The sequence below is a fragment of the Mirounga angustirostris genome, unplaced genomic scaffold (assembly GCF_029215605.1).
Source record: "Mirounga angustirostris isolate CCGP_5_RB_7025 unplaced genomic scaffold, mMirAng1.0.hap1 SCAF_9, whole genome shotgun sequence".
In the NCBI taxonomy this organism is placed as follows: domain Eukaryota; kingdom Metazoa; phylum Chordata; class Mammalia; order Carnivora; family Phocidae; genus Mirounga; species Mirounga angustirostris.
In genome coordinates this window covers 96,790,387-96,809,588 of record NW_026991717.1, presented here as the reverse complement: position 1 = coordinate 96,809,588, position 19,202 = coordinate 96,790,387, and the positions used below count along the sequence as shown (strand labels likewise).

The 19,202-nt window shown below is 38.2% G+C and overlaps 1 protein-coding gene across 7 annotated transcripts in view; it reads left to right on the top strand.

The window, feature by feature from the left end:
• NIN (ninein) overlaps window positions 1-18,363 on the top strand; it is a 97,766-nt gene extending 79,403 nt beyond the window's left edge. The window contains exons 27-31 of one of the 7 annotated variants that reach the window (XM_045900826.3): window positions 1,794-1,943; window positions 4,076-4,177; window positions 8,241-8,441; window positions 12,021-12,134; window positions 14,351-18,363. In XM_045900826.3, the coding sequence (XP_045756782.1) occupies window positions 1,794-1,943; window positions 4,076-4,177; window positions 8,241-8,441; window positions 12,021-12,134; window positions 14,351-14,560 (777 nt within the window). In that variant the 3' untranslated portion in view covers window positions 14,561-18,363. Of the gene's footprint in view, window positions 1-1,793; window positions 1,944-4,072; window positions 4,178-8,115; window positions 8,442-10,243; window positions 11,937-12,020 lie in introns of those variants that run through there. The other 6 variants (XM_045900825.3, XM_045900830.3, XM_045900829.3 and 3 more) reach the window with 6 other exon arrangements.
• Window positions 18,364-19,202: the final 839 nt, after the last annotated feature.

Here is a 19,202-nt window from a genome sequence, read left to right as displayed (position 1 = left end):
CCCGCATCGGGCTCCCTGCTCGGCGGGGAGCCTGCGTCTCCCTCTGACCCTCCCCCCGTCATGTACTCTCTCTCTCATTCTTGCTCTCTCAAATAAATAAATCTTAAAAAGAATTCTCTTTAAAAAAAAAAAAGAAAGAAAAGAAAATACTTAGTTTGATAGGAAGATGAGAGTTTGACATGATTGAAACTGTTCTAGGGTATGGATCTGAGTATTCTGCTATGGCAGACTTATTTTAGAATGTATAATTCATCATTTACTAGCAAGTAATTTTACCCTGGTATGTTTATATAATATTTTTCATTCTGTATAATCAGTTCAATATTAAAATCAGTGATTTTAATCCTCCTATCCAGAATAGCCTCATGGAAATTATGTTAACTATATATTCTCCACTCAAATGGACTAGCTGCCAAGACTGGTAGTACAAAAATGGCAAAATTAGACTCACATCTTGTTGGGCTAACTCCTTGTAAGAGAAAAGGTACCCCTTTTTATTTATTTATTTATTTATTTATTTAAAGATTTTGTTTATTTGAGAGAGAGAATGAGAGAGAGAGAGCATGAGAAGGGGGAGGGTCAGAGGGAGAAGCAGACTCCCTGCTGAGCAGGGAGCCCGATGTGGGACTCGATCCCGGGACTCCAGGATCATGACCTGAGCCGAAGGCAGTCGCTTAACCGACTGAGCCACCCAGGCGCCCAAAGGTACCCCTTTTTAAAGACTCAGCATTTCAAGGTGAGAATGGTCTCTAAAGAGGATCTTTTCCAACCACTAAATGGATGTTTATATTCTTTACTTCTGCTAAGTAGCTGACCAACTATGATGAACCTATGCTTAAACACTTCTTTTAAGGAAGAACTCTCTGAAGAGCCACAGATAGTCATTTAGAACAGCTGCTCTATGTCAGAAACTCTGCTCTCACTGAAGGTGCAGACTCGACCAAGACAGACATGGTAGCTGTACTCATGGAACTTGGTTGATATAAATGCATTGTTTCAGGTGTGAACAGTCCAGTACAAAGTGGATGGGACCATCACCTCATTGACTCCTAAGAGTTATGCTCCTATCAGAGAGAAAATGCCTAGGACTACATCTGTTTTCTTGACAGCCACGCCACACTGTTGACTCCCAGCTGATTGGTAGATCCAGAGGTCCCCTCTTCTCAGTCTGATCCTTACAGTCATTGGATTTTTAGACCCATACAGACTAAAAATAGATTTACCTCGAAGGATCTTTTGAAATCCAAAAAAGTAGAGTTCAAGAATTGGCAGACTTGGGGCACCTGGGTGGCTCAGTCGGTTAAGCGGCTGCCTTCGGCTCGGGTCATGATCTCGGGGTCCTGGGATCGAGCCCACATCGGGGCTCCCTGCTCAGCCAGGAGTCTGCTTCTTGCTCTCTCTCTCAAATAAATAGAATCTTAAAAAAAGTGTTTTTAATACAACAAAACCTGGGGTGCCTGGGTGGCTCAATCATTAAGCGTCTACCTTCGGCTCAGGTCATGATTCCAGGGTCCTCAGATCGAGCCCTGCATCGGGCTCCCTGCTCGGCAGGAAGCCTGCTTCTCCCTCTCTCTCTGCTTCTCCCTCTCCCATTCTCCCTGCTTGTGTTCCCTCTCTCGCTGTCTCTGTCAAAAAATAAATAAAATCTTAAAGAAAAAAAAAAGAATTAAAAAAAAAAATACAACAAAACCCAAGTGCTGAAAAAAAAAACAACTTTCCTTATGTTCATTTTTTTTCTTTCTTGCTAGATGACTATATTAACATTTCTTCCTCTCACGTCTGTTCTTGTTAAGGTCCGTCAGCTGGAATCCAACCTTCTTCCCCCCAAGCACCAAAAACATCTAAACCCATCAGGTACTATGAAGCCCACAGAGCAAGAGAAGATGAGCTTGAAGAGAGAGTGTGAACAGTTTCAAAAGGAACGATCTCCTACTAATAAGAAGGTGAGTTTTAAGAGTTTATACCATGTGTCTGTTTCTTTACTATGATGTGTCCCTATGTGTATGTTTTTTTCCCTGCATGCTTCCAACAAAATGATTGATTACAGTGGTATATTTTGGTTCTTCCATCTATCTATACTTTCGTAATCTTATCAAATAGTATCATAGTTCTTTTTGATTCAGGGATGGTTGAAAAGGAGCAGTTAACTTTAAGTATTCATAATGAAGATGCTTAATCTTCAGTAGTATTATAGCCCTTTTAAGTTAGTAAAATCTATTTTTAAATGTATATATCCTGAATATTAGAAACATCTTAATATGGTCTGTGTTAGCTACCTATTGCTGTGTAACAAAACAACAAACATTTGTTGTCTCACAGTTTCTGTGGGTGGGGCATTCAGAAGCAGCTTAGCTGAGTGCTTCTGGCTGAGGGGCTCATGAGGCTGCAGTCCACACATCAGCTGGGACTGCATTTATCTGAAGGTTTCACTGCTACTGAAGGATCCACTTCTAAGTTCAGGAATGCAACTGTTAGGAGGAGGCTTCTATTCCTTGCTGGCTGATTACAGAGACCTCAGCTCCTCACTGCCTGGGCCTTCTCTCAGATCATGGCAGTGAGTGATAGGAGAGAGATCCCAAAAGCTGTGGTGCCTTTTATAAGCTGTCCTGGAAGTGACACACCATCATTTCTGCTATCTTCTGTTGGTCACACAGACTAACCCTGGTACAGGAAAACTCCACAACACTGTAAACCCCAAGAGGTGGAGATCAGTAGGGACCATCTTGGAGACTGGCTACCACGTGGTTAAACCGTAGCATCACTCAGTTTGCTTTCTGTACTTTGTTCCATGAAGTAAGAGTTCTAAGACCAGTGTTACCCTGGGAGTTCTGGTTGTTAATTTGTTTTCTTTCTTTTTTCTTCTAAACTAAAACTCAGAGTTTTCACTGTTATCTTCCTCTTCTGAAAATTATGGTTTATGTAAAAATCTGGGAAGAATGATGAACAATCAATTACTTCTGTTATAAAAACTGTATGAAATGGGGCGCCTGGGTGGCTCAGTCGTTAAGCGTCTGCCTTCGGCTCAGGTCATGATCGTAGGGTTCTGTGATCGAGCCCCGCATCGGGCTCCCTGCTCGGCGGGAACCCTGCTTCTCCCTCTCCCACTCCCACTGCTTGTGTTCCCTCTCTCGCTGTGTCTCTCTCTGTCAAATAAATAAATAAAATCTTAAAATAAAAAAACTGTATGAAAATGTTAAGTTTGTGAAAGTTATCATGACCATAGGCAGTAAGAAGACTGGTTTGTGCTCTAACGGGGAAACACCATTCAGTTTTAGGTATATAAACTTTTCAGAAAGATAAAGGGTTTCATCCAGCTGCTAAGGGAAAAGTCTAATGATAGTTTTAACCTGAAAAGCTTACACTTCTCTTTAACAATTTTTGTTCCTCTCCTCAGCTCTTTTTGATAGAAACCAAAATCAGGATTCTACAAGTGTCATATATTTTCTACTTAGCAATATTCTGAATTCCAGGGTCATGTAGCTCATTACATTCCTCCTATAATAGAGAATTCTAAAAATGGATACTCACAAAATCTTCAAATTTCATCTTTAAAATTGAGAAAGTTCTCCAACTCAGGTTTTATTTACTCTCAGTTTTAAGCCTTTAAACTTTGCCTTAAGACAGTGTTTTTCCCACTGCAGATCCATAGTAGAGGATCATGAAATTGATTTAGTGAAATATCAGCCTTTTTTATTAATAAGATATGCTAGAAGATATCAGAGTCCATGGCTCATGGTAAGGATAAATTTCATTTCATGAAAGTTCTCTTTCAGTGATATGTACTTATAATTGGTTATGTGTGTGGACTATGTCCTGGATATATTTCTTAAGTGAGCAACACTGAAGTTTGAAAGCCAGGTGCCTTCTGGAATCTGTTCCACGGAAGCAATGGTGATTAAAAACTATCCTACTTAAATGTAATCAGTGCACTGAATTATATTGTTTTCCTTCAATGAGTGAACTCTGCTTTCTTCCAAGGGTTAAGATTTCTGACTAGCATAAATTTGTCAAAATAAAGCAGAGCAACTCAAGTGTGTTTCGTTTTTTTAAAGGGAATTTTTTTGTTTTTTAGCAGGTCAGTCAGATGAATTCCCTTGAAAGAGAATTAGAAACGATTCATTTGGAAAATGAAGGCCTGAAAAAGAAACAAGTAAAACTGGATGAGCAGCTAATGGAGGTAAGTTTTTAAGCAACTGGCCTTAGCTATGAAGAATATTTTAATCCATGAATGTGCCATTTGTTGGGAGAGACTAGCATAGCATTGAATTCCTATTATGAAGAAAAGTGAAAAAGTATGCTGCCAAGCTGAATTCTTTGGTCTGTCTTACCAAGTTTGATAGACGTTGTTGCTCATTACATAGTCACAGGAATTCATACTGCTTCAGAGAGGAAGGAATCATGTTGACTATTCTAAAATGCAAGGACCCATACCTCCACAAATTCAGGTGGCAGGGACTCTGTCTGATCTTGGCCAAGAGACCCAGAGCTCCCCCACCACCGCTGAGGTTGTAACAGTTTCCTGACACCTTCCCTATTGTAGTGTTTTACAGATGGGTTGCTAACAACCTCTTTAGTTAGGAAATCCGTGCAGGGAATTTGGGAGCATTAGCATTTAGAAGTTTAATCTTCCAGGGCTGTCACTGTTCATTACTACATTTGTAACTCAGCACTGCCTTGTGAGAGGTACATCTGTTAAATATAAAAATGGAGTTGTAAAACTTGTCAGCTTGGACACTGAGTTTCCAGTCTACTAGACTGCTTTCTGAATACTAAAGACAATGATAGGATATAAAACAACTTACGTACAAATCCTCCTTAACAATACAAATTTCACTGAGATACTTTGCTTGGGGTAGATGAAAATGTCACGTGGTGAACTGTAAAATTTATTTAAGGTAGAGAGGCATGGGTAGAAAACATCTTTTTGTGCTCTTAAAAAGTCGTGTGTAAACAAATATTTTAGAGCCAGAATTATAGGATGAGAGAGATTAAATAGATGGTTTTTAAATGTGAAATATGGGCAGATATGTCACACTGACATTTAAATGACCGCTGAGGTTTCTGCCAATTTTATGTTCTCTGATTTATCCACTAATAGGGAGATTAAACTATAAATAGTGAAATTCCAAACCCTTTTTTTCTTTCTCTGACAGCACATAATAAATGTGTTCCAAAGCTTGAGCTGCACGCTGTGTTTAGATGTAGAGATGCTTTCTGATGAAATAATTGTATACTGTGATGAATAAGATATCTGAAGCTAAGCTCCACATGTCTCATACCAAATTGAAAAGTAACAGGGTATACTTAGTCACTGGTAGATCTTCCCCAAATGTTCTGCCAGCAGGCCCATCCATCTCCCACCTGCTCTAGCCGGCCTCAGAAACCTCTCTCTCTTCCTAACCCCACTTCACATGTTTAACTATCATAAGCAATTTCCCTTCATTATTTTTCTCCTTGATCTAGTAGTAAATATTTGCTAATGGATGAAGTAAACGGATGTTCATGGTACTAGAGCTGAATAACTAAAGGAAAGACTTGAATTTTCCATCGGAACACTGAAAAGAACATCTCATACACTATTCTAATGAAACTTTCTTTAGGCAATAAGACAGCTATTAACTCTGTACAGACCGATACAAATTGGATTCTTCAGCAGCTTTATTAAAATGTAATTCATATACCATATAGCTCACCTATTTAAAGTATATACTTCGATGACTTTGTTATATTAATTTTTTAAATGGTGGTAAATATATGCAGAACAAAATTTGCCATTTTAAAATTCAGTGGCATTAATTACATTCACAGTGTTCTACAACCCTCACCGCTACTTCCAAAACATTTGCATCACCCCAAAGACTCTAACCATTAAACGATAACTCCCTATCCCACCAGCCCTACAAAGTGGGTTTTTATTTATGTTCTGACATCTATAGATGAGGCCACTTTGGGGCGCATACAGTGGTTTTCACACCATTTTTTGTGTGCACCTCACCTGAGGGATAGGTACATTCCTCTGACTTGGCAGGGATTCTCATTGGGTTTGGGTGAGGGGCAGGCGGCAGGGGGAGGAGATGTTCCAACATCAGAATCTTTGGGATCAAGGATTTTAAGAAAAGCTCTCTAGGCGATTCTAATCTGATGTATGTCCTCCCTTGTGGGAAGGAGTTTCTCCTCATCCTTCTATGTCAGTTTAAAAGTCACTGATCTAGGGGCCCCTGGCTGGCTCAGTTGTTGGAGCGTGTGACTCTTGATCTTAGTGTTATGAGTTTGAGCCCTGTGTTGAGTGTAGAGATTACTTAAAAATAAAATCTTCAAAGAAAAAAAAAAAAAAGTCACAGCTAATACAATATGTACCCATAGCCTAGGGCAATTAAATTCTTCCTTTTCCTAGTCTAGTGATTTGAGATCTTTAATTCCTACTCCAGGGCTTTTTCAACGACATGAGGCAATGTTCTCTAAATAACTGAATTTGAAGGTTCAAGAAAAGTGTTACAATCTGCATCAGCAGTTCTCAAGTCAGCCTAGCCAACAGTTCCAACACTTGAGCAACAAAATTGCCATTTGGAGATGCAGAATATAAACTATGAAAGTATTTAGTATCAGGTCCATCCAGACTAGACCTGGAATGTTCTAAATAATTCTGTTGGGACAGGTGGAGGTAAAGGTGGTAAGTTCACAAACTAGCCAAATCACAGTAGGTGAGGAAGCAGTTGCAGGATGAGAGCTATGAGACATTTTAAGGTCTGTAAAATTGGTATACAGAGAAATGTAAATGTTGTCCTTTATAAGTCCTTCCTGACTAGAGCACACATGTTCAGGTATATAATATACCCAGTTTTAACTGTTCTCTTTTTATAACTCATACTTTTCTTCCTCTTTTTATGACTCCTGTAATTTTCTTTTGTTTTTGTTTTGTCTGTGGCTAACCTGCACCTAGAACTCTGTGGTTGGAACTAGCAGAGAAGGGTGCAGTTCTCTGCCTGAGCTAGTGTGTGAAGGTAGAACATTCTCTTTCAATGCATTTCATAGCATGGAGATATCTCATTAGACTCCTTGTTCACGTAATCATTTTTACTGACTCTAACAGTTAGTAAATACGTAAGAGCCAATATTCATTTTACTTTAACTATGGAATATGTCTCTGTTTCCATGTACACCAGGATTTTCCTCAGTATTTAAAGACCTAGATGAAGAAAATCATCCTGCTGATATAAAATCATGGGATCATAATTCTCCCTATTTTTTAGTCCTGAAAATAAAATGGTGGGTTTCTGAATCTACAATTAGAAAATTTCAAAATGGGTAATCTCCCACCTCAGAAATTTAGATTTAAGGAAATGGATAGTGGCTCTGAAGTTTCATGACATTTAATTATAGTTGTGTCGTGGAGGGCCTTTTTCCCTTCTCACAAGCCTGGAGGAGCTGTTTCTTGAGTCTGGTACTTGAGTCTGGTCATGTTCATTGCATGCCTTCTGCGGGGTCCTCTGTCTGCTGAATGTGTCGACAGATGTGGAGTGGCATGCCTCACTGGCCAAATGCAGTGTGTTCTCCTTCTCCTTTTTCCTCTCCCCAGCTTTGGCATGTGATACACATATCATTTCCTCATTGCCTTGAACAACTATTTCTGTTCCATATACTTCAATTCCCGGGGATTCTAGGATATCACCCTTTGTCCCAGAATTGCTTATCTTATAGTGCTATTTAAGAGTTGAACATTGGTAAACTGAAATAGGGTAAAAGAATTTTAGATATGAGATTCTTTGTCTATCCTGGAAAATATATAGTCCTTGAACATTTGCTTTTAAGAATCTTTATGAATGGTAAGTAAAGTGGCAAAACCCTAAAGCATAACCACTTTCTCCCCTTTGCTTACTCCAACCCTGTCTGCATTTTGTTTGTTTAACGAGGCGTAATTAAATGTTCTAGTATAAGGAGACAATGAAGTAGAATTTAGACACATTATATATAGCGTGTACCTCATGCCCTTACAGTCACTCAAGAGTGAGGAAGTACAGTGTTTTAAGTCGAAAACTAATTATATTATCTCCTAAGGAAAATGACGCTTCCCAATGACTTACTTCTACTCAAGTCATGTACTGTCCTGTTTTCAAGTTATCAGGGGGTCTGAGAGGCCACTAATGAATCCATCGGCTTCATTCACTCTGCTTGACACTTTCAAGAGTAGCTCTGTGCTGCCAAGCACTGCAGCTGACCCGGGCTTTGCCTTTGTCGTCCAGAAGCAGCACCTGAGGTCCACTGTGATGCTTAGCCCATCCCCTCATGCTTGGGATCTCCAGCTGCGCCAGCAGCAAGCCTGCCCGATGGTGCCCAGGGAGCAGTTTCTGCAGCTTCAACACCAGCTGTTGCAGGCTGAGAGGACAAACCAGTGCCTGCAGGAGGAACTTGAAAACAGGACCTCCGAAACCAACACACCGCAGGTATGAGGCTCTTTCTTCCCTGCTGGTTAATTCAGCTCACCTCACCTCATTTGGCCTGTTTATGGGAAAGTTATACCCGTTCAAAGGTGGGGATAAAGAACCTAAATCTCTGTCAGAGAGCACCATCTTACCTGTATGACAAATCCACAGAACTGCAGTGTTACTTGGGGGTTTTGTTTGGGTTTTTTTGCAGTGATGCTCTTGCACTCTCAGCTTTGAAGCTGGGGAATGAAGTGTTCTGGGTCTCCTTTGCACATTCGTAGTTGATGAAGTCTCAGGATCGCTTGAGCGTAGTGTACAAGTGACCTAACGTTTTTTGACTTCACATTTGTCTGATGCCAAAAATATTACAGAATTCAAGTACAACTCTAGGATATGCATTACTAACAAAGCAACCTGGGTTTTCCTGTACTAGAGGGGTACAGTCTGCTGAGTTCCATAGAATTCACAAGTGGGGACTTTAAACAACTAATAGAGTGTGTAGTCAGTGACTTGAGTTGATGTATTTCATTTAACTTAATTTTTAAGAATGATCAAGTTTGAAAACCTCTTCTTAAGGAAATAAACATCTTTTCCCTTTTCCTTTGAATTAGCCTTATCCTAGCGCACTACAGACACAATCTGATACAAGCTGGGTTTCCAAATAGTTCTCTTGAGACTTCTGAAAAAGCTTGACTAGGAATGAAGCACTTCATGCTTTTTGCTTGCCCAATTTGTTTATTCAGAACTAGGAATAAAATAAAAATATTCCTTAGTTTGTATAATTCTAAATTCAATCTGGTTTGGATGCTTTTCTTCTGTTGTCTCTCAGTTGACTTTTCATAAGGAATTTCCCCACCTCCTTCTCTGTAATTGTCTCAAATTAGCACTATAATTATACCCTGGAGCAGTTCTGTCTTCCCCTTCTAGTAGTAGATATCTGTGCTTTGTCATGATATGCTTCTGTCAGCTAATCTTTTGAACAAAACCTTAAAATTATTTTGTCTTCTGTGCTTTAAAAATTCACGTTTTTGGAAGTTGCTGCTATTCCACTTCAGTTTCCAAATAGTAAAATTGTGTTGGTGGGGTGTTGAACAGATGCTCCAACAATTCATTACAGAACTGAATTATAAAACCTTGACCTCAGTTTTTGTTTTCTTAAGATTTTATTTCTCAACAGAGAGAGAGCCAGCGAGAGAGGGAACACAAGCAGGGGGAGTGGGAGAGGGAGAAGCAGGCTCCCCGCCAAGCAGGGAGCCCGATGTCGGGCTCATGACCTGAGCTGAAGGCAGACGCTTAACAACTGAGCCACCCAGGCGCCCTTGACCTCAGTTTTTAACAGACATTTTAAACCAAAGGATTAGGCGAAGATTTTATCTATTGCTTTCTCATACACACAGTTTTCAAAGCATGCTCTTCTACCCTACCTGCCAGTGTTTAAAAACAATATCCTTTTACTCCGATTACTTCAGGATTAGATAGACAAAAACTGTTAAGATTTTTGTACTAAAGAAAAAAAATTTCTCCAGTTGGATGGCAGAGTGGACTGCTTATTGCTGTCACTAGAATGCCACTGCAGACTCTCCTATTTCTGGTAACTGAGCTGCCATTAATTTTAAAACGACAGAATATTGTTAGAATCTGCATGTTGCCTCTGTGTGTGGAGTGATGTGATGTCTTCTGCCTGTGTGTTGCTTTGCTTGCATATGTAGTGTTCGTGTGCTTTTAAAAATTGTTTGCATTATAAATGTGTGAATTTAGACTCCTCCCAAAACATAATCTTGACATCAGGGTGAAGTGTACCACTTGCCTTCTTTCTCTAGGCCTTGCTACCGGAGCAGCGAGCAGTGCATGCAGATTCCTACAGAAGGATTGGGCACCTGTGAAAACTGGGCTGCTATTGATGGCATTTCTTACCATGGCAGATACTCAGATGCACACACCCATACACCCCGTGCACACACACACACAGAGACATAAGCTGAAAAATGTTTTGGAATCAAGTGCTCTTTTAAATCATTATTATTATTGCCTTTGCAGTATTATGTCTCTTATTTATTAATGTAGAAATGACAGATTTTGTGAATCAAATTCACAAATTTCAGCTTGTTTTGAATCGTTTTATTTATACCATTTAAAGAGTGTGGACTTGAGATTCTTAAAAGGATGTATTCTATATATTTTCTCATTCCATATGCTGTAACTATTTTTAACAAGAGGTACTACTTTTATATATGGAATTGGAAGAAAATTTGGGTTATTTATACTGTTTTGTATAAGATGTATAATGCTTTTTTGACAGGAAAAAGGAAAATTTTGACAATAAAATAAATTTTAAATATATGACTGCCTTTGTTTTTCCTCTTTTGCCATGTTCCATGTTCTTCGACTTATCTGTTATGGTTTTGTTTTGTTTTGTTTTGTTTTGCTTTTTTTCAGGCAAGTAGAAATCAGGCATTTTCCATTTACGTTTGAACTTTGAAAAAGCCATTATATCTTTTAAAATATAGTATTTTTTTTAAAGCTAGATGTTCTCAAGGCCTGATTTCTTGAGGTTTACTTTCTGCATTAGACTTATACATACTACAATTTTTGACTTCAAATTGGTCACATGGTTTAGTTGCTTATATTTGAATAAATGCTGTTATTTTATCCAAACAAATGTTGGCTTTCCACCCATGTTTGGTCATTCTGCATGCTTTTAAGAGGAGTTATATCATCAGCCACTAACACCTGAGTTTTGAAGAACCTTTTAAAATCTGAAATTCTGTATGTGAACATTTTAGTGGCCTGCCGAGAGAGGCCGTTGGTTGCACTCTAAGTCTCTGTGTCCTTGGGCTCTCCAGACCCCACGGAATTCCTTCATCCATCACTGTTGTGTGAGGAGAGGAGGGGCAGCCGGGGGTCTTCTTCTGCCCTATTATTTTATCTAGGAGTCGTGTGTGGAAAGAGAATTATTAATTTTAAATCTTTTATGATAAACCCATCCTCAATGCAGATGTTTGCTTCACACTGACAAGTCAAAATGGGAAACAGATGACTACAGTAACTGGCAGGAAGAGGCTGATTGTTATGAGGAAAGGAACACTAACAAACACCCTCACATCACAGTAACCAGCCATTTCACACAGGAGAAATGGACCTGCACATTGCAAGCTGATTGGAAATGTTAGGTGATCCTGAATAAACACAGTTTTGTTTTATTCTTGAGAGACCCACAGTATGGCAAAGGCCCCAGTCACAGATGGAAGGTTGATAACCATAGTTTAATTTACTTTGGATACCCATCTTACTAGAGGAGATGCACACAGGTACTAAATTATGGGTTTTAAGAATATGGCTTTATCTCAGGGGAAAATGGTAACACAGGTAAGATTTTTTTTTTTTAATCTTTGATTCCTTCTCTGATAGGATTTCTTTTCTAACGTGCAACCCATGCAATGTTCAGAACCCCCATTTCTCCAGAAATCCACCCTTCCAGTTACAAAGGCAAACATTTCCTGTCCTTTCTTTAGGCATCTTGTGGGGAAAAATAAATTACTAGTGTTTTTAGTATGGCATGATTTTCCAATGATAATACCCTTTTTTTCCTCCTTTCAGGGAAACCAGGAGCAACTAGTGACCGTCATGGAGGAACGAATGATGGAAGTTGAACAGAAATTGAAACTGGTGAAAAGGCTTCTTCAGGATAAAGTGAATCAGCTCAAAGAACAAGTGAGCCTCCCGGGTCACCTCTACCCACCCACCTCACATTCCACTTTTAACTCCAGTTTTCCATTCCTTTATCGCCATTAACTTGTTCACTTCTGTTGTCAAATAAAGGCAAATGCTACTACAGATGTACAGCAGAATTTAGGATTCACTCTCCCCCATACCACTCCAGAAGTATGAATTCTGTATTCTCTACATTATTTTCCCAAAGCTCTTTTAAGGCAGGTTGGTCCACAATTTCAAAAATGTACGTTTGCTAACAGAGACTGACACGGACCTAACGAATTAATTCCTAACAAAGTTCAGCAGCTCAAATTTAATGTTTGTAGATTTTTTTTATTTGCCCAAGACAGGAAATATTCTATGGAAATAAACAGAAAATTTATGTTGGTAAAAAACTGGAAGATAAATGGAACTTTAGCTTTCCTGTTTGCAACAGCTATGATGACCTCAAAAAGTACTTATGGCTATAACCAGACCCCAAAATGCTGTGCTCTGAATTAGAATAGGGACCCAGAATTCCAGGACCACTATGGAGACTGACCCTTTTCACCTGCTGGTGGCAGGTGTGGCCTGTGTTTAGAAAGTATTTGTGTAACCACTGATGACATGCAAAAAAGGACTACTTTATAGAACGTGTTGTAGTGCTTTGGAAACTGAGATGAAGAACTGAGGGGCGGGGGCAGAAACTGTCCAACCTGGTTTTCTAGATACATAAAAAGAAGAATCATCCCAAAAGAAGGTCTTAATGCAGCGGTAGACTGGAACTTTCCTTTGCCCAATGTCTTAATCACAAAATGGAAAGAAAGTCTTACACAATACACATTTATTCAATCCTTTAATCATTCCCTTATTCAAAACATAGCTACTGTGTGCCAAGTCCTGTTCTAAGCACTAGAGATACAGCAGCGAACAAAACAAAATCCTGCTCATGTGGACTGTAATTCACTTACAAGGTATCGATCATTTGGCAAGGTAGTAATTTCAAAAATAAAGAAAATGGAGTCCACTTCAGCAGAGGAGAACGTAGAGAAGAAATACTTGATCCAACTCAGGAGTTTAAAGCAAGTTTCCTGAAGGCCTCTTAAACCAAGTACTGATGCTGAGTAAGATTTGAACAGATGAAGAAATGTGAGAAGGACATTGTAGGCTATGGGAACATCATGTAGTTATGACAACATATGGGGTGTGGACATCTACAAACATTTTGGCATTAACAGTTCATACGGTCCTGAAAGAAGCGGAAGAAACTAGAGCAATAAGGAGGAGTGGGCAGTAGAGAGCCCTTAGTGCTGAGCTATGGAGTTTGAATTTCATTCTGTAGGTGATGAAGAGCCATCAAAGTGTTTTTTAAAAGTGAAGAAAGAAGGGGGAGAGAGAGAGATGAAAAGTTGTCTTAGGACAGTTTAATAGAGTAGGCGAGTATGTTACACCAGCCAGTCATCTAGGTCCTGGGCTTCAGTGTCACCATCTTTATCATTGCCTTTTGAAATGCTAATAAATTAGCTAAGCTTCAGTTCATTATTCCCTAAAAACTCTGTACTTTCAGATGCCCTGGTTAAAACTGGGTGTAAAATGAGGTGTAACGAGAAAAGGGGGATTGGAATACATTAATAGGAACTATAATAAAATTATCCCAGGGCTGCTGACCAATTTTCCCAGCCCAACCTAGACTATATCTTCTAATCCTAAAAATTAAAATATATCTTCTAGACAAGCTCTACTATGCAAAAGGGGAAGAGTTAAGGAAAAGTAACTGCCCAAATCTTACCTTTGTTGTATACAATACATGGACCAAATTTTAAAATAAACAGTAGGTTATAGCTATGAATGTTCTTAACAAGTGCTTGAGCTTCCCAGAGTTAAAGTTCATACTCTATACCTCAGAAACTATAAAAGTATTTTGATATATTTTTAGAGAATGAAAAAGTAATACCTAATTTATTTAGGTGGAAAAAGACTTGAATTTTTGAGCCTTCAAATATTAATATGTTCTTTTTGTTAGTGACTTCTACAAGCAGCATGCAAAGAAACAGCTTGGAATAAGTGGATTTGCTCTACTTGCATCCCTGATGCCAGGTCTGATGTTAAACCTGTGTTGTAAAATAGAAGAATATAATTGATAGACGTCATTTGCCTTTATGAACAACTGTCCTAATGTCACACCTTTAAACTTAATTACAGAAATGGAGTCAAGATGTTTCTGGTTCTGTTTCTAGCTCTACAAGAATACTAAAGCAGATGCAATGGTGAAGGATTTGTATGTTGAAAATGCCCAGTTGTTGAAAGCTCTGGAAATGACTGAACAGCGCCAAAAAACAGCGGAGAAGAAAAATTACCTCCTAGAAGAGAAGATTGCCAGCCTCAGTAACATAGTCAGGAATCTGGCACCAGCACCACTGACTTCTACACCTCCCTTGAGGTCATAGCCAAGCCAAAGGATACACTCATATTTGTGCACTTTACTGAAATGGATGGAACATTTCAGTAAGTTCTCTCAACCATTTGTTGTTTAAACCTTTAATGGTTTAAAGTTAAGCTCAACCTAAAACTGCCAGCAACAGAACTGGTCTCCATTCATTATAATTAGTTCTTCCAAAGAGACTAAATTATTCCCAAGCTTTGAATTTTTAAAAAATATCCTAATAGCCACCAAAAAGGTAGATATATGAACACGATGCAAGAGTCTTAAAACCCCAGTTTTGAATGAGTTTTTTTTAAATATTATATATAAAGCTATGTGTAAATGCCAGATATTTAAAGTTTGAGATCTGATTAGCCTACTGTTTTGACCTTTATTTAAAAAACAAATGTATGTCTTCTTACACCTTCAAATATGGAAAAGTCATTCTGTTTCTAATACTTTTGGTTCTTTGGTAACAGACCCTGGGCTCAATAACCACAGAGGTCAGAAAAGCCAGAGTCCATAGTACTCTACCTTTTAACAGCTATGACAGTATTACCACCCTTGATGTATTCTAGATGTACAACTGATTTATTCAACTGCACTGTTAACTAATGTTAAAACTGTACTTTAAACATTTTTTTTCCTCCTTAGAAGTTTCATTCGGGGAGCTTACCTTCTAAAAAATGGATAAAGCCACGTTCTTAAAAGCATTTGAACTATAGGGAAAGCATTGAACAAATCACTTTGGAGTAAACAGCTACTCTTAGAAGAGAGATAAGCAAACCATGGGGGTTTCTCTCTCAAGTCTTGGAGTTCATGAACTTACGTTTAGGGTTGCTTCAAGCACTCAGGGAACAATACTTTGAATGGTCTTCCTGAAACACTGTAGGGCCTCTTTAAGAATCTGAAATGCATAAACCATGTGACCTTATTTGTCTTATATTTAGAGCTGTTCTGTGATTTTTATTTCGATATTTTTGGTGAATTTACTCTTCTGAAAAGCCTTGATTTTAGAGCTAAAAACTTATGGAAGAGTTATTTGCTTAACATAGGTTAAAATTTCCATGCTTCCTATTCTTCTAACACTTCAAATCTGATCATAAGAATTTCTTACTCTGAGGGTACCTGGGTGGCTCAGCTGGTTAGGCGTCTGCCTTCTGCTTGGGTCATGATCCCAGGGTCCTGGAATCGAGTCCCGCATCGGGCTCCCTGCTCAGCAGGGAGTCTGCTTCTTCCTCTGACCCTCCCCCCTCTCGTGCTCTCTCTCTCTGAAATAAAATCTTTAATTTCTTACTCGGATGAGGACTGGCATGCCATCTGAGGTAAAAAAGTGCCAAGGAGCTCTTACAGGTCTAGCTGTCTTACAGGTATAGCTGTTTCCATTCAGTTCTCAAGACCAGAACTTTATAGAGCAGTCAACGTTTTTACGATGGGTAAATATTTTCCCCCAAATCAAAGCTTTGCTTCTCAGCCTACTTCAGCCAGCCAGCCAGCCATTGGTGGAGGACTTATGTTTAGGACACTGACAAAGCTCATTCTAGTGACCTACTTGTTTTTGTGGAACAGCAATTAGATAAGAAAAATTCACTCTGATGTATTCCTGGAAGGCCAAACCCATCGATTTACAAGACCGGTAACAGCAAAATCACGCACTGCTTTATGGGCAGGGACAAAAGATTCACGAAAACTGCCTAAGAAGTCATATGATGTTTAAAAATCTCAACAAAATAATTTGCATCAAGCAACTTTCAGGTTCCTCGTGGCCTAACCATCTGTTGGTCCCACCTGACAAGCTAGGGCCAACACAGAAATCCTTACTCCAAGAGCTCTGACAAGGTATGGCCGTTTGTGGTACTGGAATTCAAACTCATGAAACAAACCTTTTCAGGTCTGGATAGCTCTTACTATCAGAAAGTCCTGATTTCTCCCTGGAAAAATAATTAATTTTAATCCTTTCCTGTAATTACCCTTCAAAACATGTCACATCTGCTATCATGCCTTCCCTAATCTTTCATCCCAGTGCAAACATTACTAGTCAACCCAAGTACTTGTATGGCATTGGCTTTAACAGAGAATGTTTTTCACTTAAAACTGTGGATAGACCTAGGGGACTAAGGTCATAAATAAACTATGCATCTGTGGTGTATTTATGTGATATGCTTCAAGTTACTCAAGGTTATTACTATCAAAATTGAACACCAAGCAGATTTCTCAAATAACTGGCTTTAGCATGTGATCACATGTGTTGTAATTTTTGTTGTTTTTTACATTACGAAAAGTGTAGGTTAATTTCTCATAAATCTATATTTATGTGTATATAAAATGCTGTATAATGAATGTAAATATGACTTTCTGGAAAGTTTTAGACTACATTTAGAATCCCTTTATCCAAAATCAAAATGCTGCTCAAATGATTAATTGAATCAACATCTAGGTGCTTTATTTCTTGTTTTACTGCACTTATAAAAGGGAAAAAGATTAACATGAAGTTACCTTAAATTTATACATTTGTGCAGCAGTTTATTTTTGTAGCCTAGAGTGGGAATTTAACTGGCAATTTATAATAGCATTTACAGCTTTTAAAAAATCTTTTAAAGAGATTAAATTTGAACTTAAATGTTTAGGTTTTGCTTTCAGACTTTATAATAGCACTCTTAAAAATCACTAGTTATGTATTCTTTTATAGGCATTTAGCTACTTGTTTGTTAAAAGCACTGGTTAAACTTTCTTTGGCTTTCTTAAGAGTTATTTAAATTAGTCTGAGAAGATGGGATATTCATTTCAAGGAAAGAGTCAAGTTTGCCTTTGTGATAATATGTTACGCTAAGACAAAGAAAGTGTGGATCACAAAACCTGCGTTATTCTATTTTGCTTTCTTCTGCTCTTTAGAAGCCTGAACTCTTAAGCTCAAATTGTGAAGGGAGAAAAGTAGAGGGGGTGGGGTAGAACTGATCACAGTATTTTATTTATTTTTCTAAAACCTGGATTTTAAAACTATTTTAAATGTGAATCCTTCCCAGAGGCTTCAAATACATTGCTTATATATTTAATCTTGAGCATATTTTACATAAATAGATTACAAAATCATAAGCTTTCACAATATAGAAGGAGCTCTTACAGGTCTAGTGTTTCAATAATGTACAAATACCCAGGACAGGTATTATTATGAAGAACGTTTTTCTTTAAGAATGAATAAAAAGTCCACTTTATGGTGGACTTTAACATGTGGGAATGAATTTATTTTTTTCATTTCTTTTTTTTCCTGAGGGAAGGAAAAGAGAAATATGTTGCTATTGTCAGCATCTTAAAGGTATTCCCTATCAAGGCAAGGCTAAGTGCTTTGTCATAGTATTAAGCAAGTCTTGTTTTGAATGGATTACCTGTAATGGCTCATTGGAATGATATACAAGTAATGCCAAAAGCCAAGTCAAAGCCTAATAACCAAAGCATTCCATATTTAAAACTTATTTATCATATCATATTTGGACCTATTTGAACATCTCAACACTCTAAAAAAGAAAACTATTATGGCATATGGATAGCTGTTTATTAAAATTAGCCTTTTATTGCTCAGCTTTTTTGAATGATTTGAATTAACTTTATTCTTGTGGGAAGACATTTTCACACCATGATTTAAGGGAACACTAGTTTTGTGGGGAAAAAAAACCAAAACCCTGAGTTCATCAAAAGCCATCTATAAGATTCTTTTGAGATAAAAATTAATCTGTATGTGTTGATATCAACTTTGTATATTTCATCTTAGCCATTCTCTCTTAAAGGTTTTAATGTGAGCTTAAAATGTAAATAAAGAATTTTGTAAACATGGCTCTTGTTTTCTATATATCCTGAACTTTTATACAGTGTCAGTACGTTCATCATTGGTCTTTAGAGTAAAAGCATCAAAATACTGCACTAAACACATTCTACAAATGCAGAAGCTCTGCATCCACCCCAGACCTAATAAATCATATTCTTCATATTCTGCATTTTAAGAAAATTCCCAAGTGATTTGTATGTGATTTAGAGCACTGGGACTCCATTTCTGTCACAGAATTGAAGACTTTTACACCAGCAAGTTTGGGGTCCCTGTATCCTGTAGTGGTTCGTAATTTACCTCCAGAATCCTGACTCAACCTCAGGTGAGGCCCTACCTGGGATTTTGGGTGCTTTGGAGATGACTTTGTTTCACTTTCCCATCTTTATGGGTGACTCAGACTTAGTTGAGCTGTTTGTGAATGATGCGATATATACAAGTATAGACATAAATGTCAGCCTGAAAATACATTAAGTCACTATGCTGAATACTGAAATGTAGAATGGAAATGGTGGCCAAACTAGACCCATCTCACAAGCCTTGTTTAATTACTTTCAAAGCTTTTATATCAGCCTTACACTGCCTTTAGGAGGCAAGAGCTATAATTATCCCCATTTTACAGGTGAGTAAACTGAAACTTAGCAAAATTGTGACTTAAGTCCACACAGCCAGCTAAAAAGGGCACTCAGGATTTAAGACCCTGATTTGTCTGTATTAATATGTTGCAGCACTTTATCAGTTTCTACTTCCATCAACAACATATGTGTTGACTGAATACCTACCATGCATACTATAAAGAAAAATGTAAATCATTCCTGGTTTTCTGTTTATGATTGGGTTGGGGTAGAGT